This window comes from Oncorhynchus masou, chromosome 7, assembly GCF_036934945.1.
Source record: "Oncorhynchus masou masou isolate Uvic2021 chromosome 7, UVic_Omas_1.1, whole genome shotgun sequence".
Classification (NCBI taxonomy): Eukaryota; Metazoa; Chordata; class Actinopteri; order Salmoniformes; family Salmonidae; genus Oncorhynchus; species Oncorhynchus masou.
Window position 1 is genome coordinate 2090437 of NC_088218.1, and position 25201 is coordinate 2115637.

Sequence of the window (25201 nt, forward strand, 5' to 3'; positions counted from 1 at the left end):
GGGGCCGTTTGGAGCACATCCAGCCCTGTTGTGTGGGGTATACTGGTCTCACACCCAGCCCTGTTGTGTGGGGTGTACTGGCCTCACTTCCAGCCCTGTTGTGTTGGGTGTACTGGCCTCACATCCAGCCCTGTTGTGTTGGGTGTACTGGCCTCACATCCAGCCCTGTTGTGTTGGGTATACTGGCCTCACATCCAGCCCTGTTGTGTGGGGTATACTGGCCTCACATCCAGCCCTGTTGTGTGGGGTATACTGGCCTCACATCCAGCCCTGTTGTGTGTGGGGTATACTGGCCTCACATCCAGCCCTGTTGTGTGGGGTGTACTGGCCTCACATCCAGCCCTGTTGTGTGGGGTATACTGGCCTCACATCCAGCCCTGTTGTGTTGGGTATACTGGCCTCACATCCAGCCCTGTTGTGTAGGGTATACTGGCCTCACATCCAGCCCTGTTGTGTTGGGTGTACTGGCCTCACATCCAGCCCTGTTGTGTTGGGTATACTGGCCTCACATCCAGCCCTGTTGTGTGGGGTGTACTGGCCTCACATCCAGCCCTGTTGTGTGGGGTGTACTGACCTCACATCCAGCCCTGTTGTGTTGGGTATACTGGCCTCACATCCAGCCCTGTTGTGTTGGGTATACTGGCCTCACATCCATCCCTGTTGTGTGGGGTATACTGGCCTCACATCCAGCCCTGTTGTGTTGGGTATACTGGCCTCACATCCAGCCCTGTTGTGTGGGGTATACTGGCCTCACATCCAGCCCTGTTGTGTGGGGTGTACTGGCCTCACATCCAGCCCTGTTGTGTGGGGTGTACTGGCCTCACATTCAGCCCTGTTGTGTGGGGTATACTGGCCTCACATTCAGCCTTGTTGTGTGGGGTGTACTGGCCTCACATCCAGCCCTGTTGTGTGGGGTGTACTGGCCTCACACCCAGCCCTGTTGTGTGGGGTGTACAGGCCTCACATCCAGCCCTGTTGTGTTGTGGTATACTGGCCTCACGACCAGCCCTGTTGTGTTGGGGTGTACTGGCCTCACATCCAGCCCTGTTGTGTTGGGGTGTACTGGCCTCACACTGCGATGTGTTGTGTTCTGGGCTCTGAGTCAACACTCACTGGTGTTAATGTGTTGTGATGGAGCAGGAGATAGTGGTGAATTTACCTTCTTTACCTCCTATTCTCTCTCTCTCTCTCTTCTCTCTCTCTCTCTGTCTCTCTCTCTCTGTCTCTCTCTCTGTCTCTCTCTCTCTCTCACTCTCTGTCTCTCTCTCTGTCTCTCTCTCTCTCTTTCTCTCTCTCTCTCTCTCTGTCTCTCTCTCTCTCTCTGTCTCTGTCTCTCTCTGTCTCTCTCTCTGTCTCTCTCTCTCTCTCTCTCTCTCTGTCGCTCTCTCTCTCTCTCTCTCTGTCTCTCTTCTCTCTCTCTGTCTCTCTCTCTGTCTCTCTCTCTGCTTTCTCTCTCTGCTCTCCCCCCGACACTCCCACACACACACTTACCCATTGTGTACCCGTGTTGAAGTCCCCCCAGAGAGAGAGAGAGGGTTAGAGAGCTGCCCAGGGTTGACCTTAGTGTGGTTCTGCTCTTCAATATAAAACTGTTGTCTGGATCAATAGACCATTTGCTCTGTACCATACAATCTACACAGCTCTCTGTCCTGTTTACAGCGATTTGTACCTTTGAAGTGAACCAATAGAGTGATGAGGTTTGATCACTAAAGATGTTTATAACTGTCAACTGTTTGGTCCTGCCATCCTGCCCTGATGGATGAGAGAGGAGACATTCGCTCACATTCTCTCTCTCTCTCTCTCTCTTCTCTCTCTCTGTCTCTCTCTCTCTCTCTCTCTCTCTCTCTCTCTCTCTGTCTCTCTCTCTCTCTCTCTCTGTCTCTCTCTCTCTCTCTCTCTCTCTCTCTCTCTCTCTCTCTCTCTCTCTCTCTCTCTCTCTCTCTCTCTCTCTCTCTGTCTCTCTCTCTGTCTCTCTCTCTCTCTCTCTCAAATTCAAATTCAAGCTGCTTTATTGGCATGAAAAACATTGTGTCAATATTGCCAAAGCAACAATGTATACAATATCAATATTCTATGATAGCAAATATAAAATATAAAAGTGTAGTAAATAATAATACAAAATTAAATACAAAAATAATAATAATTACAGTAATAACAATAATAGCAATAACAATTAAGTTACTGCTTACTATGCAGATGTTATTATTCAGTGTCCCTCAGGCTATGGCAGGAAAATACATATTTGGCTGCAAGAGGAGCCATTGCTCTCGCCCATGAGTATTCTTAGTTTTCCTCTGGGTTCAATTTGTAAAAATTTGGAATATGTTTAGTAATTTCTGTGAATAATGAATCTCTTTGTGAGGAATATTTATCACAGTAAAGGAGAAAGTGCATCTCTGTCTCTACCTCCCCTGTTATGCAGTGACCACATACACGCTCCTCTTTGGGTAGCCATGTCTTTTTATGTCTGCCGGTTTCTATTGCCAATCGGTGGTCACTCAGCCTGTACTTGGTAAGGATCTGTCTCTGCTTCGTATCTCTGACAGATGTGATAATCAGCCAATTCATATTCTCTGTTTAGGGTCAGATAGCAATTTATCGGCTTTGGGATTTTGTTTCATTTTTCCAATGTTGTAAATATGATTCCTTTGATTGGTTCATGATTTTGCTTATTGGAATTCTTTCTTTTGAAGCTGTTCTGGTGTCAGCTTGGTTGTGAGGTCACCAGCTGACTCTCGTTTCTGGGCTCAGCTCTTGGGTTTGAAGTGATTTAAATTGCAGACTTGAATTTGGACTTGAATTCAGATGTAGCCAAAATTTTAATGATCTTTTCTGTATTTTCATTATTACTCTTGAATTTTCTTGAATTCAGATGTAGCCAAAATTTTAATGATCTTTTCTGTATTTTCATTATTACTGGAAAACGGCCCAATTCTGCCCTACATGCATTAGTTGGTGTATTTCTCTGGACTTGTAGGATTTTCCGACAGAATTCTGCATGTAGGGCTTCAATTGGATGTTTGTCCCACATTTTAAAGTCAGTTTATTGAGTGGCCCCCAAACCTCACTTCCATAAAGAGCTATTGGTAGGATTACACTGTCAAATATTTTAGTCCAAATTCTAATTGGGATGTTGATTTTGAATAATTTCATTTTTATTGCATACATTGCTCTCTGGCTTTTTCTTTGAGTGCATTCACTGCCATATTAAAGTTTCCCGATGCAGATATGGTCAGACCAAGATAGGTGTAATTTTTGTGTGTTCAATTAAGGTGTTGTTCAGGGTGAATTTATATTTGTGTTTCTGACATCTGTTTTTTTTTTGGAAAATCATGATTTTAGTTTTTGGAAATTTACTGCCAGGGCCCAATTATGGCAATATTGCTCCAGAATATTAATTTTCTGTTGAAGACCTTCTTTGGTTGGTGATAGAAGTACCACGTCATCAGCATATAGCAGGTATTTCACCTCTGTGTCAAATAGTGTGAGTCCTGGGGCTGGAGATTGGTCCAACATGTCTGCTAATTCATTGATATCTGTTGAAAAGATTTGGACTCAAACTGCAGCTTGTCTCTGTCTCTTTGGTTTTTGATTTTTATTGCACTCTCTCTTGTTCTTCTCTCTCTCTCTTCATTGATCTAAATGTTCTCTGATTCTCTCTCTCTGTCTCTCTGTCTCATACTCTGTCTTCAGTTCTTTGGTTTTTGTTTTATTGCACACTTGTTTTCTGTGTACATACATTTTCTGTTATACCTTACCTCAAGCCCACTTTGTAGAATTTTGTAGAATAGCCCTTCTCCAAATCGAATCAAATGCTTTTTAAAGTCAATAAAGCAAGCAAAGATTTTACCCTCTTTTTTTTTGGTGGACGTGTTTATTAATTAGTGTGTGTAAGGTGTCATATATGGTCAGTAGTGCTTTGGTTGAACACAATTTGACATTTGTTACATTTTTTCCTTGAAGAAAGGTTTGAATTCTTGAATTCAAAATCACTGTCTTTCCACATTGTGTTGCAGTCTGAATTTTAACATGTCTTTTAATGGATAGGTTGTGTGTCACATGACCAGAAGTCTAAAACATGACACCCCATAATGTCAACTCAGGTGGAGTTTTTCAGCATTTCATTTCTGATGTTGATTAGACAACATTTATTTTGGTTGTTTTTTACAAACTAACTTTTTTGTGGGAGTATAGATTATCAAAATGTTTTCCAAATTCCTAAATGTCTTGGGTCAATAGTTATTCAACCCCTTTGTTGTGTCCTAAATCTGTTGAAAAATGTCCTTAACAATGAACATAAGTTGAATGGACTCAGTTTGTAATGTGTTGCATAAGTGTTCAGTAATAATACACTACACACTAATTCTTGTGGCTTTATGTGCTTACATTGTTCCACACTACAGAACTGATTTTGGTCAATTGCGTTTACAATTTCATCACTGTCCTGTTGGTATAATTAAATTTCTTGCGTTTCAGTGTTTGTTTATACTGTTTCAGAGTTTCAAAGTATTCATATCAGCTCTGGGTTGTTTTGCACTTATGTTTTTTTGTTTGACATTTGTCTCAAGTGTTTTCTAATTGTTTTACATTCATTATCAAACCATTTGTCAGAAACATTTTGATTTTTGCTTCTGATGTTGCATTTCTTTGGTTTTCTCAAATTTGCTTTCGATGCTGCTTTTTGAATATGCAGTTGATGTTTTACACTAGCTGAATTGACACCATCTTTATTGTTTTGGTACCGTGACACATTGAAAAACTGTATAGAGTTCATTATTTCATTTGAGTTCAATGTTTCAGTGAATCTCTCTGCACTGTTTGGAGCCCATCTGTATGATTGGTTTATGTTGTAGAGTTTACACTAATTTCTTCAGAAACACGTTGATCTGACTGTACACAGTGAATGCACTAATGGAAGAGGGTGTCTCAGTGATGGCATAATAAACTGACTACACGGTTACACACTACAACTGAGCAGTAAGTAAACTGACCTAAACAGTACCCTTTGATTCTACCATTAAGCATGTACAGGCCTAAGGCTCGACAGAGATGTACTAACTCCTTTCCATTTTTGTTCAGTATTTGGTCAGGACTGTTTCTATTATTTATACATAGGGCTACTGTATAAGGAGGGGTGTCCAAATATGTGGTGGTTACCTCCCGCATCAGTGTAGTCAGGCTCAGAACCTGTTCTTGCATTGAAATCTCCACAAAGAAGCACTTTACCCTGTGCCTGAAATGCAATGATTTCTGTCTGGAGATTGTCAAAAAACTGATCATCATACACTATACACTACACACTATCTGTCTCTCTCTCTGTCACTACACTCACTGTCACTACACACTGTCTGTCTACACACTGTCTCACTCTGTCTCTGTCTCTATACACTGTCTCTCTCTGTCTCTCACTCTGTCTCTACACTATACACTGTCTCTACACACTGTCACACTATACACTATCACTATCACTCTCTCTATCACTACTCTCTGTCTCACTCTCTAAACACTACACACTACACACTCTCACTAAACTCTGTCACTCTCTGTCTACTCTCTGTCACTCTTCACTCTACACTACACTATCTGTCTACACACTGTCTCACTCTCTCTCTCTGTCTACTCTCTACACACTCTCTCTGTCACACTACACTGTCTCTCTGTCTCTGTCTCTACACTCACACTACACACTCTACACTATACACTACTCACTACACACTACTCTCTACACTACACACTCTCACACTACACACTGTCTCTACACTGTCTCTCTCTGTCTCTGTCACACTCACACTCTCTGTCTCTCTCTCATTCTTCTCTATACTCTACACACTACACACTACTCTGTCTCACTACACACTACACACTCACTCTGTCTCTCCTCTCTGTCCTCTCACTCTGTCTCTCTACTCTCTCACTCTCTCTCTCTCTCTCTCTATACTCTCTATTCACTGTCTCTCTCTCTCCGTCTCTGTCTCAATCTCTCTACACTACATTCACTATCTCACTCTCCAGGCTGATTCACGTCTATGATATCTGTCATAGACACTAAACAATGTTACTGTTACACTCCTTCAGCATGTGTTCCCATCACTGTCTCCACATTGTGTTGCAGTCTGAATTGAACATGGTTTTAATGTAGGTTGTGTGTCACACTACACACGACACCCATAATGTCAACGTGGAGTTTCTACACTTTAAACACGATTACACACTATTACAAACTAACACTGAAATGTCTTGAGTGAATAGTTATTTAACTACTTTGTTGTGTCCTAAATCACTCACACGAAAAATGTCCTAACAAGGAACATAAGTTGCATGGACTCAGTTTGTGTTCAGTAATAATACACTATACACTATACACTACACACTATACACTACACCTATACACTACACACTAAACACTATACACTATACACTACACACTATACACTACACACTAAACACTACACACTACACTATACACTACACACTATACACTACACACTATACACTATACACTAAACACTACACACAACACACTACACACTAAACACTAAACACTATACACTATACACTATACACTATACACTACACACTACACACTATACACTACACACTATACACTACACACTATACACTATACACTACACACTATACACTACACACTACACACTACACACTATACACTATACACACTATACACTATACACTACACACTATACACTATACACTACACACTAAACACTACACACTACACACTATACACTACACACACTATACACTATACACTACACACTACACACTACACACTAAACACTAAACACTAAACACTATACACTATACACTATACACTAAACACTACACACTACACACTACACACTATACACTATACACTACACACTATACACTATACACTACACACTACACACTACACACTATACACTATACACTACACACTATACACTATACACTACACACTATACACTACACACTATACACTAAACACTAAACACTACACACTATACACTATACACTACACACTACACACTATACACTATACACTACACACTACACACTACACACTATACACTAAACACTACACACTACACACTATACACTACACACTACACACTACACACTACACACTACACACTATACACTACACACTACACACTACACACTACACCCTATACACTAAACACTAAACACTAAACACTATACACTATACACTATACACTACACACTACACACTATACACTATACACTACACACTACACACTACACACTACACACTACACACTATACACACTATACCCTATACACTACACACTACACACTACACACTACACACTATACCCTATACACTAAACACTACACACTATACACTATACACTATACACTATACACTACACACTAAACACTATACACTATACACTACACACTACACACTACACACTACACACTATACACTATACACACTACACACTATACACTACACACTAAACACTAAACACTATACACTATACACTATACACTATACACTACACACTAAACACTAAACACTATACACTATACACTACACACTAAACACTACACACTACACACTATACACTACACACTACACACTATACACTACACACTATACACTCATGGACTCACTCTGTGTTCAGTAATAATACACTATACACTACACACTACACACTATACACTACACACTATACACTACACATACACTATACACTACACACTAACACTATACACTATACACTAAACACACTACACACTACACACTATACACTATACACTACACACTATACACTACACACTACACACTACACACTACACACTATACACTATACACTACACACTACACACTATACACTATACACTACACACTACACACTACACACTATACACTACACACTATACACTACACACTGCACTATACACTATACACTATACACTACAAACTGCACACACACTATACACTATACACTACACACTATACACTATACACTACACACTACACACTATACACTATACACTACACACTACACACTATACACTACACACTACACACTACACACTACACACTATACACTATACACTACACACTACACACTACACACTACACACTACACACTACACACTACACACTATACACTATACACTACACACTATACACTATACACTATACACTATACACTACACACTACACACTATACAATATAAACTGCACACACACTATACACTACACACTATACACTACACACTACACACTATACACTACACACTACACACTATACACTATACACTACACACTATACACTACACACTACACACTACACACTCACACTGTGCTCACACTGATACACTACAAATATCACTATAAACACTCTCTCATCTCTGTATTCCCACTGTACAATTACACAGGTTCCTCAGTCCACAAACTTCACACACACTATACACTACAAACACTCATGGACTCACTCTGTGCTCAGAGTGATAGTCTTTCAAATATCATGTTAAACACTCTGATCATCTCTGTATTCCCACATATACAATTATCTGTAAGGTTCCTCAGTCCAGCAGTGAATTTCAAACAGAATTTCAAACAGTCACTACAGAGATACAGGCGTCCTTCCTAACTTAGTTGCCGGAGAGAAAGGAAACCGCTCAGGGATTTCACCATGAGGCCAATAATGACTTTAAAACAGTTAGAGAGTTTAATGGCTGTGATTGGAGAAAACTGAGGATGGATCAACAACATTGTAGTTCCTCCACAATACTAACTTAAATGACAGAGTGAAAATAAGGAAGTCTGCACAGAATAAAACCAAACATGCTTCCTGTTTGCAACAAGGCAATAAAGTAGAACTGCAATAAATGTGGCAAAGGAATTAACTTTATTCACTTTACACTTTACAAAGCTTTGTTTGGGACAAATCCAACACAACACGTCACTAAGTACCGCTCTTCATATTTTCAAGCATGGTGGTGGCTGCATCAGGTTATGAGTATGCTTGTCATCGGCAAAGACGAGGGAGTTTTTCAGGATAAAAATGAACGGAATATAGCGCTAAGCCACAAGGAAACTCCAAGAGGAAAACCTGGTTCAGTCTGCTTTCCACCAGACACTGGGAGATTAATTCACAGGACGATAACCTAAAACACAAGGCCAAATCTACACTGGAGTTGCTTATCAAATTGTATTGGTCACATACACATATTTAGCGAAATGCTTGTGTTCCTAGCTCCAACATTGAAGGTTCCTGAGCGGCCTAGTTACAGTTTTGACTTAATCCGGCTTGAAAATCTATGGCAAGAATTGAAGAATGTTGAAAAGAGGCATGTGGAAATATTGTACAATCACTCTGTGAATACTTGTGCCAGTGAGATGGATGCAACAGTGGTATTCACACGCTCCCTCAGTTCAATTCAAGGGCTTTATTGGCATGGGAAACATATGATAACATTGCCGAAGCAAGTGAGGAAGATAATATATAAAATGAAATAAACTAAATAAACATTACACTCACAGGAGTCTCTGTCTCTGTCTCTCTCTCTCTCTGTCTCTCTCTGTCTCTCTGTCTCTGTCTCTGTCTCTCTCTGTCTCTCTCTGTCTCCCTGTCTCCCTGTCTCACTGTCTCTCCTTCTGTCTCTCTGTCTGTCTCTCTGTCTGTCTCTCTCTCTCTCTCTCTCTCTGTCTCTCTCTCTGTCTCTCTCTCTCTCTCTCTCTGTCTCTCTCTGTCTTTCTGTCTCTCTCTGTCTCTCTCTCTGTCTCTGTCTCTCAATTTCAATTCAAGGGGCTTTATTCATCTGTTAACATTCTAAACTGTAGACATCATCAGAAGTTTCAAAACAATAAAGACATTGAAAATGTCTCAGTGTTTTTTGTCTCAAGATAAAATAAATCATAGATATGGGTTGTATTTACAATGGTGTTTGTTCTCTGTCTCGTGGCAACAGGTCACAAATCTTGCTGTCTCTCTCTAGATATGGGAGTTTTTCAAAATTGGATTTGTTTTCGAATTCTGGATCTGTGTAATCTGAGGGAAATATGTCTCTTTAATATGGTCATACTCTGTCTCTCTGTCTCTGTCTCTGTCTCTGTCTCTCTCTGTCTTTCTGTCTCTCTCTGTCTCTCTCTCTCTCTGTCTCTGTCTCTGTCTGTCTCTGTCTGTCTCTGTCTCTCTCTCTCCCTCTTTCTGTCTCTGTATTTCCAGGTTAACCCAGTCTTTATCTGTCTGTCTTTACACACTGCTCTTGTGCTCTCTCTGTTTCCAGCTGATCAATCAAGTGTTAGGATCTCTCTGTCAATATCCTGATCAATTGACAGAGTCTGTCTCTCTGTCTCTATTCTCTGCTCAACGTCAGTATTGATTTTAGATGTTGTTTTTCTGTCTCTCTGGACCTGAAGCAAATCACTTATCAGACCTGTTTTGTCTCTATCTGTCTCTCCTGTCTGTGTCTCTGTCTCTGTTTCTCCTGTCAGAGAGTTCACTATTCTCTGAGTATTTCTTTAAATGGTTATTCCAGTCTTTATGGTGAAGGGGCTTTGAGAACACTGCTCTTGTTTTCTCTGTTTCCAGCTGATCAATCACCTTTAGGATCTCAGGTAGGCTAGTTGAGAACACCTGATCAATTGACAGAGTGCTTTCTATTGGAAGCATTTATTTTCAGCTCAACGTCCAGTATTGATTTTAGATGGGTTGTTTTTCAGCACCTTTATTTAACCAGCAAGTCAGTTATCAGACCTTTATTTAACCAGGTAGGCTAGTTGAGAATCCTGTTATTTAACCAGGTCCTGTCAGAGAGTTCACTTTATTTAACCAGGTAGGCATTATCTTCTTTAAAATGTGTTTGAGAACACCTTTATTTAACCAGGTAGGCTGGTTGAGAACACCTTTATTTAACCAGGTAGGCCAGTTGAGAACACCTTTATTTAACCAGTTAGGCTAGTTGAGAACACCTTTATTTAACCAGTTAGGCTAGTTGAGAACACCTTTATTTAGCCAGGTAGGCTAGTTGAGAACACCTTTATTTAACCAGGTAGGCTCGTTGAGAACACCTTTATTTGACCAGGTAGGCTCGTTGAGAACACCTTTATTTAACCAGGTAGGCTAGTTGAGAACACCTTTATTTAACCAGGTAGGCTCGTTGAGAACACCTTTATTTAACCAGGTAGGCTAGTTGAGAACACCTTTATTTAACCAGGTAGGCTAGTTGAGAACACCTTTATTTAACCAGGTAGGCTAGTTGAGAACACCTTTATTTAACCAGGTAGGCTAGTTGAGAACACCTTTATTTAACCAGGTAGGCTAGTTGAGAACACCTTTATTTAACCAGGTAGGCTAGTTGAGAACACCTTTATTTAACCAGTTAGGTTAGTTGAGAATCACCTTTATTTAACCAGGTAGTCTAGTTGAGAACACCTTTATTTAACCAGGTAGGCTAGTTGAGAACACCTTTATTTAACCAGGTAGGCAGGTTGAGATCACCTTTATTTAACCAGGTAGGCTAGTTGAGAACACCTTTATTTAACCAGGTAGGCAGGTTGAGAACACCTTTATTTAACCAGGTAGGCAGGTTGAGAACACCTTTATTTAACCAGGTAGGCTGTTGAGAACACCTTTATTTAACCAGGTAGGCTAGTTGAGAACACCTTTATTTAACCAGGTAGGCTAGTTGAGAACACCTTTATTTAACCAGGTAGGCTAGTTGAGAACATCTTTATTTAACCAGGTAGGCTAGTTGAGAACACCTTTATTTAACCAGGTAGGCTTGTTGAGAACACCTTTATTTAACCAGGTAGGCTAGTTGAGAACACCTTTATTTAACCAGTTAGGTTAGTTGAGAACACCTTTATTTAACCAGGTAGTCTAGTTGAGAACACCTTTATTTAGCCAGGTAGGCTAGTTGAGAACACCTTTATTTAACCAGGTAGGTTAGTTGAGAACACCTTTATTTAACCAGGTAGGCTAGTTGAGAACACCTTTATTTAACCAGGTATGCTAGTTGAGAACACCTTTATTTAACCAGGTAGGCTAGTTGAGAACACCTTTATTTAACCAGGTATGCAGGTTGAGAACACCTTTATTTAACCAGGTAGGCTAGTTGAGAACACCGTTATTTAACCAGGTAGGCTAGTTGAGAACACCTTTATTTAACCAGGTAGGCTAGTTGAGAACACCGTTATTTAACCAGGTAGGCTATTGAGAACAAGTTCTCATTTACAACTGCGACCTGGCCAAGAATAAAGCAAAGCAGTTCGACACAAACAACAACACATAGATACACATGGAGTAAACAAACAACAACACAGAGATACACATGGAGTAAACAAACAACACAGAGTGACACATAGAATAAACAGTCAATAATACAATATAAAAAGTCTATATACAGTGTAAATGAGGTGAGATAAGGGAGGTAAGGTAATAAATAGGCCGTGGTGGCGAAGTAATTAAAATATAGCAATTAAACACTGGAGTGAATAGACGTGCAGAAGATGATTGTGCAAATAGAGATACTGGGATGCAAAGGAGCAAGATACATACACTGGGTGGTTCGAGCCCTGAATGCTGATTGGTTGACAGCCGTGGTATATCAGACCGTGTACCACGGGTTATGACAAAACATGTATTTTTACTGCTCTAGTTACCTTGGTAACCAGTTTATAACAGCAATAAAGCACCTCAGGGGATTGTGGTGTATGGCCAATATACCACGGCTAAAGGGTTGTGTCCAGGCACTCCGCGTTGCGTCGTACCTAAGAACAGCCTTTGGCCGTGGTATATTGGCCATACACCACACCTCCTCGGGTCTTATTGCTTAAATAAACTGGTGACTGATTTAAACTGACAGCTTTAAATATCAAATGTAGGTAAGAGGTTGCTGGGAAAAAAACATATTTTGAGTTGATCAAAACTAATCCCGTTCCTTGATGTTGTTTTCCTTCTCAGTTTGGAGCGGTAGCACTGACCCACTCCTCCGCCCGTCCTCCCCTCCCTCCGCCTCCTTCTGGTCCGGGAGGTCCCGTGCCTCCTCCCCCTCCTCCTCCCCCCCTCCCAGGCTGCGGCCCACCTCCCCCACCAGGAGTGCCTCCCCCGTTCGGTTGTCCCCCTCCTCCTCCTCCTCCCCCGGGGTTCTGTGGGCTGGGCTCGCCTACCCACAACACCTTGCCTTTCGGACTCCGGCCCAAGAAGCAGTTCAAGCTTGAGACTTCCATGAAGCGCCTCAACTGGTCCAAGGTGAGACTCACTCAGTCACTCACTCTCTGTCACTCACTCTCTGTCACTCACTCTCTGTCACTCACTCTCTGTCACTCACTCTCTGTCACTCACTCTCTGTCACTCACTCTCTGTCACTCACTCTCTCACTCTGTCACTCACTCTCTGTCACTCACTCTGTCACTCACTCTCTCACTCTGTCACTCACTCTCTCTCTCACTCAGTCACTCACTCAGTCACTCACTCACTCTCTCTCACTCACTCAGTCACTCACTCTCTCACTCAGTCACTCACTCTCTCACTCAGTCACTCACTCTCTCACTCAGTCACTCACTCTCTCACTCAGTCACTCACTCTCTCACTCAGTCACTCACTCTCTCACTCAGTCACTCACTCACTCTCTCACTCACTCACTCCACTCACTCACTCACATCCACTCTCCCCCCCCCCCCCTGCCTGGCCTTCTGTAGCTAACAGATATTAAACATGGTGTGTGTCTGACAACACAGCATGTGGCTGTGAACAAGGCTTGTTTTGAGTGTGTGTGTGTGTGTGTGTGTGTGTGTGTGTGTGTGTGTGTGTGTGTGTGTGAAGTGCTACTCAAGAGGCCTGCCTGCTGATCACACAATAAATTAAATTCTCTAGCTCTCTCCTGAGTTTTAGAGGCACCGTCTCTAAACTTTCAAGTCCTATCAGTGTAGAGTTTTTTTTTGGGGGGGGGGATAGATTCATGCATATTAAACATGTGTGCGTGTGTGTGTGTGTCGTCCTGTACAGCTGCACACCACCACAAAGGGGTCTCCTTTGAACGTGTCTTGTTGAAACCTGTTTACAAGCTGATCACAACACAAAAGGCATTGGCACTAATCACACCCTATTGTTCAGTGTCATGCACTACTTTACCATGGTTGAAAAAGTAGTTCTCTGATGTTATATATGTGTGTGTGTGGGTGGGTGGGTGGGTGGGTGTCGTTTGGGACATGTCCTTGCTTCCTTCCTCATCAGATCAGATGGTCCAGCTTGTTCAACAGCTGTATAAACGTTTATGGGAAGGAGAAGAAAAAAACCAGGGAAGTGAGATTTAACAAAATATGAATTGTAATTGCGTGAAGTAATATCACCGAGACGAGATAAAACAACATCTGGTCTTCTGTGCTGAGCCAAGTCCCGTCTGAGACTTCTGGTCCAATCAGAGAGGAGAGGGAGGAGCCCCCCCGGCTTTAAATGGCTGTTGGCACGGAAACGCTAGCCCTGGAAACATCTGTACTGTTGCTTGTTGTTGCCATTTTATATATTTATATATAAGTTATATATGTCTGAGAAGAAAGAGAAGAAAGTTGGACTTTAAAAATAAAAAACTTACTTTAAAACGTCTCAGCTTTTCCCTCTAGATCATTCAAGTTGCATTCAACCAGCTGATACAGACTAAATGTTCCCTAACCCTGCCTAACTCACCCGTGGTGTTACTGTCACACTAAATGTTCCCTAACCCTGCCTAACTCACCCGTGGTGTTACTGTCACACCAGCTGATACAGACTAAATGTTTCCTAACCCTGCCTAACTCACCCGTGGTATTACTGTCAGACTAAATGTTTCATAACCCTGCCTAACTCACCCGTGGTGTTACTGTCAGACCAGCTGATACAGACTAAATGTTTCCTAACCCTGCCTAACTCACCCGTGGTGTTACTTCAGACCAGCTGTCAGACTAAATGTTTCATAACCCTGCCTAACTCACCCATGGTGTTACTGTCAGACCAGCTGATACAGACTAAATGTACTGTCCTAACCCTGCCTAACTCACCCGTGGTATTACTGTCAGACTAAATGTTTCCTAAACCTGCCTAAATCACCCGTGGTGTTACTGTCAGACCAGCTGATACAGACTAAATGTTTCCTAACCCTGCCTAACTCACCCGTGGTGTTACTGTCAGACCAGCTGATACAGACTAAATGTTTCCTAACCCTGCCTAACTCACCCGTGGTATTACTGTCAGACTAAATGTTTCCTAACCCTGCCTAACTCACCCGTGGTGTTACTGTCAGACCAGCTGATGCAGACTAAATGTTTCCTAAACCTGCCTAACTCACCCGTGGTATTACTGTCAGACTAAATGTTTCCTAACCCTGCCTAACTCACCCGTGGTGTTACTGTCAGACTAAATGTTTCCTAACCCTGCCTAAATCACCCGTGGTGTTACTGTCAGACTAAATGTTTCCTAAACCTGCCTAAATCACCCGTGGTGTTACTGTCAGACCAGCTGATACAGACCAAATGTTTCCTAAACCTACCTAACTCACCTGTGGTGTTACTGTCAGACTAAATGTTTCCTAAACCTGCCTAAATCACCCGTGGTGTTACTGTCAGACCAGCTGATACAGACTAAATGTTTCCTAACCCTGCCTAACTCACCCGTGGTGTTACTGTCAGACCAGCTGATACAGACTAAATGTTTCCTAACCCTGCCTAACTCACCCGTGGTGTTACTGTCAGACCAGCTGATACAGACTAAATGTTTCCCTAACCCTGCCTAACTCACCCGTGGTGTTACTGTCAACCCTGCCTAAATGTTTCCTAAACCTGCCTAACTCACCCGTGGTGTTACTGTCAGACCAGCTGATACAGACTAAATGTTTCCTAAACCTGCCTAACTCACCCGTGGTGTTACTGTCAGACCAGCTGATACAGACTAAATGTTCCCTAACCCTGCCTAACTCACCCGTGGTGTTTGAGACCAGCTGATACAGACTAAATGTTTCCTAAACCTGCCTAACTCACCCGTGGTGTTACAGACCCAGACTAAATGTTGGTAAACCTGCCTAACTCGATCCATGCTGTTCCTCACCAGTCATTCATCTGTTTCCTAACACTGTAACTCAGTGTCTGTCAGTCCTGTTCCACTGCCTAACTCAGGCTGCGTGTGTGTGTGTGTGTGTGTGTGTGTGTGTGTGTGTGTGTGTGTGTGTGTGTGCGTGTGTGTGTGTGTGTGTGTGTGTGTGTGCTTGCCTGCGGGTGGGGAGGTAGTGTGTGTGTGTGTGCATGCTATTGTGTGTGTGTTTTGCGTGTGGGTGAGTGGCTGTGTTTGTGTTTTGCGTGTGTGTGTGTGTTTACCTGTCTGTGGGTGGTTAGGTAGCGTGTGTGTGTGTGTGGGTCCTTCTATCAGCTGTAGACTGAGACGCTGCTGTGATGGTGTGTTGTGGTGTGTATAGGGGAGGGACTATGCAAATGAGATTCATATGTGCTCAGCACTTCCTTTGTGGCTGCTTGTCCATGTTCATATATTAACCCGCTGGTCCACCTGCCTTCTATTGGTGTGTCTGTGTGTAGATCCGCCCCCAGGAGATGTCCGAGAGCTGTTTCTGGGTGGTGGCTAACGAGGATCGCTATGACAACCCTGACCTGCTCAACAGACTGGCGCACACCTTTGGCTCATACAGACCAGGTCAGGCTAACTACTGTTGTTATCGTCTCTGTCTGTCTCTCTGTGTCTCTCTGTGTCTCTCTGTGTCTCTCTCTGTGTCTCTCTCTGTGTCTCTCTCTGTGTCTCTCTCTGTGTCTCTCTGTGTCTCTCTCTATCGATGTCTCTCTGTGTCTCTCTCTAGCTACCACTAGGTAGAGGACAACTATCATGGTCCAGTATAGTACCACTAGGTAGAGGACAACTATCACGGTCCTGTATAGATAGTACCACTAGGTAGAGGACAACTATCACGGTCCTGTATAGATAGTACCACTAGGTAGAGGACAACTATCATGGCCCTGTATAGATAGTACCACTAGGTAGAGGACAACTATCATGGCCCTGTATAGATAGTACCACTAGGTAGAGGACAACTATCATGGTCCTGTATAGATAGTACCACTAGGTAGAGGACAACTATCATGGCCCTGTATAGATAGTACCACTAGGTAGAGGACAACTATCACGGTCCTGTATAGATAGTACCACTAGGTAGAGGACAACTATCATGGTCCTGTATAGATAGTACCACTAGGTAGAGGACAACTATCATGGCCCTGTATCGTACCACCAGGAAGTGCCACAGTGTCATAGTGGCTCTTTAATAAGGTTAACCAACCAGACAGAGACAGCAGGGGACCTCCTCCTCGGTTGTTGTTGTCTATTTGTCCAGATCTCCTGTCCTGATTAATTTAAGAGCTGCTCCGTGTTCTACTCCTCTGGTCGTGTCGTGATGTCGTCCGCTGGCTGGTTCACCGTCTCACCGTGCCGTAGAGGACACCATTTTGAATTATTCATTCAGCCATTATCTACCTGTCACTACTCCTACATGCAGCACAGATACACACACACACACACACACACACACACACACACACACACACACACACACACACACACTGTACGCACACACACACACACACACACACTGTACGCACACACACACATACACACTGTATGCGCGCACACACACGCACGCACACACACACACACACGCACGCGCACACACACACTGTGCACTGTACGCGCACACACACACACACACACACACACACACTGTACACACACCAGAGGAGCACCTTGTTGTGTGTCATCAAGGTATTAAATAATGGAGGCAGTACAGGTATATAAACACTAGGACAGGTGATGGAGAGGAACCTAACATCAGACCCGCTGACCTGTCTAGTTACATCAGACCCTCTGACCTGTCTAGTTACATCAGACCCTCTGACCTGTCTAGTTACATCAGACCCTCTGACCTGTCTAGTTACATCAGACCTGCTGACCTGTCTAGTTACATCAGACCTGCTGACCTGTCGACCTGTCTAGTTACACCAGACCTGCTGACCTGTCTAGTTACACCAGACCTGCTGACCTGTCTAGTTACATCAGACCCTCTGACCTGTCTAGTTACACCAGACCTGCTGACCTGTCTAGTTACATCAGACCCTCTGACCTGTCTAGTTACATCAGACCCTCTGACCTGTCTAGTTACATCAGACCTGCTGACCTGTCTAGTTACATCAGACCTGCTGACCTGTCTAGTTACATCAGACCCTCTGACCTGTCTAGTTACATCAGACCCGCTGACCTGTCTAGTTACATCAGACCCTCTGACCTGTCTAGTTACACCAGACCCTCTGACCTGTCTAGTTACATCAGACCCTCTGACCTGTCTAGTTACATCAGACCTGCTGACCTGTCTAGTTACATCAGACCTGCTGACCTGTCTAGTTACATCAGACCTGCTGACCTGTCTAGTTACATCAGACCCTCTGACCTGTCTAGTTACATCTGACCTGTCTAGTTACATCAGACCTGCTGACCTGTCTAGTTACATCAGACCCGCTGACCTGTCTAGTTACATCAGACCCTCTGACCTGTCTAGTTACACCAGACCTGCTGACCTGTCTAGTTACATCAGAGACCTGTCTAGTTCTGACCTGTCTAGTTACATCAGACACTCTGACCTGTCTAGTTACATCAGACCTGCTGACCTGTCTAGTTACATCAGACCCGCTGACCTGTCTAGTTACATCAGACCCTCTGACCTGTCTAGTTACATCAGACCCTCTGACCTGTCTAGTTACATCAGACCCTCTGACCTGTCTAGTTACATCAGACCCTCTGACCTGTCTAGTTACATTAGACCTGCTGACCTGTCTAGTTACACCAGACCCTCTGACCTGTCTAGTTACACCAGACCTGCTGACCTGTCTAGTTACATCAGACCTGCTGACCTGTCTAGTTACACCAGACCTGCTGACCTGTCTAGTTACATCAGACCTGCTGACCTGTCTAGTTACACCAGACCCGCTGACCTGTCTAGTTACATCAGACCCTCTGACCTGTCTAGTTACACCAGACCTGCTGACCTGTCTAGTTACATCAGACCTGCTGACCTGTCTAGTTACATCAGACCCGCTGACCTGTCTAGTTACATCAGACCCTCTGACCTGTCTAGTTACATCAGACCTGCTGACCTGTCTAGTTACATCAGACCTGCTGACCTGTCTAGTTACATCAGACCCTCTGACCTGTCTAGTTACATCAGACCTGCTGACCTGTCTAGTTACATCAGACCTGCTGACCTGTCTAGTTACATCAGACCTGCTGACCTGTCTAGTTACATCAGACCCTCTGACCTGTCTAGTTACATCAGACCCTCTGACCTGTCTAGTTACATCAGACCCTCTGACCTGTCTAGTTACATCAGACCTGCTGACCTGTCTAGTTACATCAGACCTGCTGACCTGTCTAGTTACATCAGACCCTCTGACCTGTCTAGTTACATCAGACCTGTCTAGTTACACCAGACCTGCTGACCTGTCTAGTTACATCAGACCTGCTGACCTGTCTAGTTACACCAGACCTGCTGACCTGTCTAGTTACACCAGACCCTCTGACCTGTCTAGTTACACCAGACCTGCTGACCTGTCTAGTTACATCAGACCCTCTGACCTGTCTAGTTACATCAGACCTGCTGACCTGTCTAGTTACATCAGACCTGCTGACCTGTCTAGTTACACCAGACCTGCTGACCTGTCTAGTTACATCAGACCTGCTGACCTGTCTAGTTACACCAGACCCGCTGACCTGTCTAGTTACATCAGACCCGCTGACCTGTCTAGTTACACCAGACCCTCTGACCTGTCTAGTTACATCAGACCCGCTGACCTGTCTAGTTACATCAGACCTGCTGACCTGTCTAGTTACATCAGACCCTCTGACCTGTCTAGTTACATCAGACCCTCTGACCTGTCTAGTTACATCAGACCTGCTGACCTGTCTAGTTACACCAGACCTGCTGACCTGTCTAGTTACATCAGACCCTCTGACCTGTCTAGTTACACCAGACCTGCTGACCTGTCTAGTTACATCAGACCCTCTGACCTGTCTAGTTACATCAGACCTGCTGACCTGTCTAGTTACATCAGACCCTCTGACCTGTCTGTTACATCAGACCAAGCTGACCTGTCTGAAGTTACATCAGACCCTCTGACCTGTCTAGTTACATCAGACCCTCTGACCTGTCTAGTTACACCAGACCTGCTGACCTGTCTAGTTACATCAGACCCTCTGACCTGTCTAGTTACATCAGACCCGCTGACCTGTCTAGTTACACCAGACCTGCTGACCTGTCTAGTTACATCAGACCCTCTGACCTGTCTAGTTACATCAGACCCGCTGACCTGTCTAGTTACACCAGACCCGCTGACCTGTCTAGTTACACCAGACCTGCTGACCTGTCTAGTTACACCAGACCTGCTGACCTGTCTAGTTACACCAGATCTGACCTGTCTAGTTACACCAGACCCGCTGACCTGTCTAGTTACATCAGACCCGCTGACCTGTCTAGTTACATCAGTTGACCTGTCTAGTTTAGACCCTAATGACCTGTCTAGTTACACCAGACCTGCTGACCTGTCTAGTTACACCAGACCCGCTGACCTGTCTAGTTACATCAGACCTGCTGACCTGTCTAGTTACAGTGCCTTGCGACATAAAGCCCCCTTGAACTTTGCGACCTTTTGCCACATTTCAGGCTTCAAACATAAAGATTTAAAACTGTATTTGGACATGAAGAATCAACAACAAGTGGGACACAATCATGAAGTGGACGACATTCCATTGGATATTTCAAACTTTTTAACAAATCAAAAACTGAAAAATGGGGCGTGCAAAATTATTCAGACCCCCTTAAGTTAATACTTTGTGGTGCCACCTTTTGCTGCGATTACAGCTGTAATCGCTTGGGGTATGTCTCTATCAGTTTTGCACATGAAGCCACTACATTTCTCTCTCTCCTGGAGTTCATTAATGTGCGACATGAAGGAGTGGACAACCTTTTCTCATGTTGAATGCCAATTCATCTTCAGATTTCTACCGATCTGCGTGACGGTTGTGGTTGTTCATAGGCACGTTTTTGTGAAACCGTTTAATTTAATTTATAATGTTTTCTCATCTCTGGTGTGGTTAATCAAGATGGTTATCTAAATGAAAATGATTCCAATCTAAAAGTAACTTCTGTTGCCAACTATGTAAAAGCCAAAAAATAGCCCGACATAAAGCCAACAAATAGTAATATTGCAGAATACAGGTCAGAAAATATCCTGATTAAAAATGAACATCTTGTTCATCACGTTGTCTTCACATGGCCCTGTCGACATCACATTCAAATGTTTTGGCGCTGGCGTCATTAATGACGGAGCTCCACTTGGTCTCCGCACGCCTTTTGGAGGTTCCCCAAATCGTGTCAAACCCTCCGTAGAGACCTGCTGGTGTCATTAATGTGGACATGAAGCCACTACATCAGACCTGCTGGTGTCATTAATGTGGACATGAAGCCACTACATCAGACCTGCTGGTGTCATTAATGTGGACATGAAGCCACTACATCAGACCTGCTGGTGTCATTAATGTGGACATGAAGGCACTACATCATACCTGCTGGTGTCATTAATGTGGACATGAAGCCACTACATCAGACCTGCTGGTGTCATGGATGTGGACATGAAGCCACTACATCAGACCTGCTGTTGTCATTAATGTGGACATGAAGCCACTACGTCAGACCTGCTGGTGTCATTAATGTGGACATGAAGCCCCTACATCAGACCTGCTAGCTTTGGCCTGGTTGGTCTAAGTGTTGTTTCTACTCAGACCGGCGGTTTTACTGGTCGTGATGGAACAGATCACCCTGAGCTTTTTGGAGGCTGTTCTCAACAACACAAAAAACGCATCAACTATTCATGTTTTATTTCCCGCCGCTAGAATGTTTTGTCGGGATAAAATCAATGTCTTTGTCAGAGCAGTACCCTGCAACTCAGTCTAATAGAACTCTCCGTCCGGTTGGAAGTCTCTAGAAGGTTTTCCCTGAGTCATGTTAGACCTCTATATTATTCACCTGTTTGACCCCTGACATTCAAAAATGTTTTGTTGCTTTTTTCAAAGTTTGTCAAAGTGGGAAATGTGACGATTTGTTGCCAGACGTGTTACTTTAAGTTTCTCATCTTGACGATATCTTGGAACCAGGTGTCATTCTCTAGAGGGGGTTTCTCCTTCCCAACCTTGTTGAATCAGATGTCATTCTCTACAGAGGGGGTTTCTCCTTCCCAACCTTGATGAATCAGATGTCATTCTCTACAGAGGGGGTTTCTCCTTCCCAACCTTGATGAACCAGATGTCATTCTCTACAGAGGGGGTTTCTCCTTCCCAACCTTGATGAATCAGATGTCATTCTCTACAGAGGGGGTTTCTCCTTCCAACCTTGATGAATCAGATGTCATTCTCCAGATGGGATGTTTCTCCTTCCCAACCTTGATGAACCAGATGTCATTCTCTAGAGGGGTTTCTCCTTCCCAACCTTGATGAATCAGATGTCATTCTCTACAGGGGGTTTCTCAGATGTCTTCCCAACCTTGATGAATCAGATGTCATTCTCTACAGAGGGGTTTCTCCTTCCCAACCTTGTTGAATCAGATGTCATTCTCTACAGAGGGGGTTTCTCCTTCCCAACCTTGATGAATCAGATGTCATTCTCTACAGAGGGGGTTTCTCCTTCCCAACCTTGATGAATCAGATGTCATTCTCTACAGAGGGGTTTCTCCTTCCCAACCTTGATGAACCAGATGTCATTCTCTACAGAGGGGTTTCTCCTTCCCAACCTTGATGAATCAGATGTCATTCTCTACAGAGGGGTTTCTCCTTCCCAACCTTGATGAATCAGATGTCATTCTCTACAGAGGGGTTTCTCCTTCCCAACCTTGATGAATCAGATGTCATTCTCTACAGAGGGGGTTTCTCCTTCCCAACCTTGATGAATCAGATGTCATTCTCTACAGAGGGGGTTTCTCCTTCCCAACCTTGATGAATCAGATGTCATTCTCTACAGAGGGGTTTCTCCTTCCCAACCTTGATGAATCAGATGTCATTCTCTACAGAGGGGGTTTCTCCTTCCCAACCTTGATGAATCAGATGTCATTCTCTACAGAGGGGTTTCTCCTTCCCAACCTTGATGAATCAGATGTCATTCTCTACAGAGGGGGTTTCTCCTTCCCAACCTTGATGAATCAGATGTCATTCTCTACAGAGGGGGTTTCTCCTTCCCAACCTTGGGGTTTCTCCTTCCCAACCTTGATGAATCAGATGTCATTCTCTACAGAGGGGTTTCTCCTTCCCAACCTTGATGAATCAGATGTCATTCTCTCCCAACCTTGATGAATCAGATGTCATTCTCTACAGAGGGGTTTCTCCTTCCCAACCTTGATGAATCAGATGTCATTCTCTACAGAGGGGGTTTCTCCTTCCCAACCTTGATGAATCAGATGTCATTCTCTACAGAGGGGTTTCTCCTTCCCAACCTTGATGAACCAGATGTCATTCTCTAGAGGGGGTTTCTCCTTCCCAACCTTGATGAATCAGATGTCATACTCTAGAGGGGGTTTCTCCTTCCAACCTTGATGAATCAGATGTCATTCTCTACAGAGGGGGTTTCTCCTTCCCAACCTTGTTGAATCAGATGTCATTCTCTAGAGGGGGTTTCTCCTTCCCAACCTTGTTGAATCAGATGTCATTCTCTACAGAGGGGGTTTCTCCTTCCCAACCTTGTTGAATCAGATGTCATTCTCTACAGAGGGGGTTTCTCCTTCCCAACCTTGTTGAATCAGATGTCATTCTCTACAGAGGGGGTTTCTCCTTCCCAACCTTGTTGAACCAGGTGTCATTCTCTAGAGGGGTTTCTCCTTCCCAACCTTGTTGAATCAGATGTCATTCTCTACAGAGGGGGTTTCTCCTTCCCAACCTTGATGAATCAGATGTCATTCTCTAGAGGGGTTTCTCCTTCCCAACCTTGATGAACCAGATGTCATTCTCTACAGAGGGGGTTTCTCCTTCCCAACCTTGATGAATCAGATGTCATTCTCTACAGAGGGGTTTCTCCTTCCCAACCTTGTTGAACCAGATGTCATTCTCTACAGAGGGGTTTCTCCTTCCCAACCTTCCCAACCTTGATGAATCAGATGTCATTCTCTACAGAGGGGTTTCTCCTTCCCAACCTTGATGAATCAGATGTCATTCTCTACAGAGGGGTTTCTCCTTCCCAACCTTGATGAACCAGATGTCATTCTCTAGAGGGGGTTTCTCCTTCCCAACCTTGATGAACCAGATGTCATTCTCTAGAGGGGGTTTCTCCTTCCCAACCTTGATGAATCAGATGTCATTCTCTACAGAGGGGGTTTCTCCTTCCCAACCTTGTTGAATGTGTCATTCTCTACAGAGGGGGTTTCTCCTTCCCAACCTTGTTGAATCAGATGTCATTCTCTACAGAGGGGGTTTCTCCTTCCCAACCTTGTTGAAGATGTCATTCTCTACAGAGGGGTTTCTCCTTCCCAACCTTGATGAACCAGATGTCATTCTCTAGAGGGGGTTTCTCCTTCCCAACCTTGATGAACCAGATGTCATTCTCTAGAGGGGGTTTCTCCTTCCCAACCTTGATGAATCAGGTGTCATTCTCTACAGAGGGGGTTTCTCCTTCCCAACCTTGTTGAATCAGATGTCATTCTCTACAGAGGGGGTTTCTCCTTCCCAACCTTGATGAATCAGATGTCATTCTCTACAGAGGGGGTTTCTCCTTCCCAACCTTGATGAATCAGATGTCATTCTCTACAGAGGGGGTTTCTCCTTCCCAACCTTGATGAACCAGATGTCATTCTCTACAGAGGGGTTTCTCCTTCCCAACCTTGATGAATCAGATGTCATTCTCTAGAGGGGGTTTCTCCTTCCCAACCTTGATGAATCAGATGTCATTCTCTACAGAGGGGTTTCTCCTTCCCAACCTTGATGAACCAGATGTCATTCTCTACAGAGGGGTTTCTCCTTCCCAACCTTGATGAATCAGATGTCATTCTCTACAGAGGGGGTTTCTCCTTCCCAACCTTGATGAATCAGATGTCATTCTCTACAGAGGGGGTTTCTCCTTCCCAACCTTGTTGAATCAGATGTCATTCTCTACAGAGGGGGTTTCT

At 43.7% G+C, this 25201-nt stretch overlaps 2 protein-coding genes across 2 annotated transcripts in view; one reads left to right on the top strand and one right to left on the bottom strand.

Moving 5' to 3' along the window:
• Positions 1 to 25201, bottom strand: part of LOC135542910 (protein diaphanous homolog 3-like) — a 1769082-nt gene that overhangs the window by 881137 nt on the left and 862744 nt on the right. The window lies entirely within an intron of this gene.
• LOC135542890 (protein diaphanous homolog 3-like) overlaps positions 1 to 25201 on the top strand; it is a 467767-nt gene that overhangs the window by 158617 nt on the left and 283949 nt on the right. Inside the window, exons 16-17 of the mRNA XM_064970040.1 lie at positions 12948 to 13235; positions 16544 to 16658. Of these exons, the coding sequence (XP_064826112.1) occupies positions 12948 to 13235; positions 16544 to 16658 (403 nt within the window). The remainder of the gene's footprint in view (positions 1 to 12947; positions 13236 to 16543; positions 16659 to 25201) is intronic.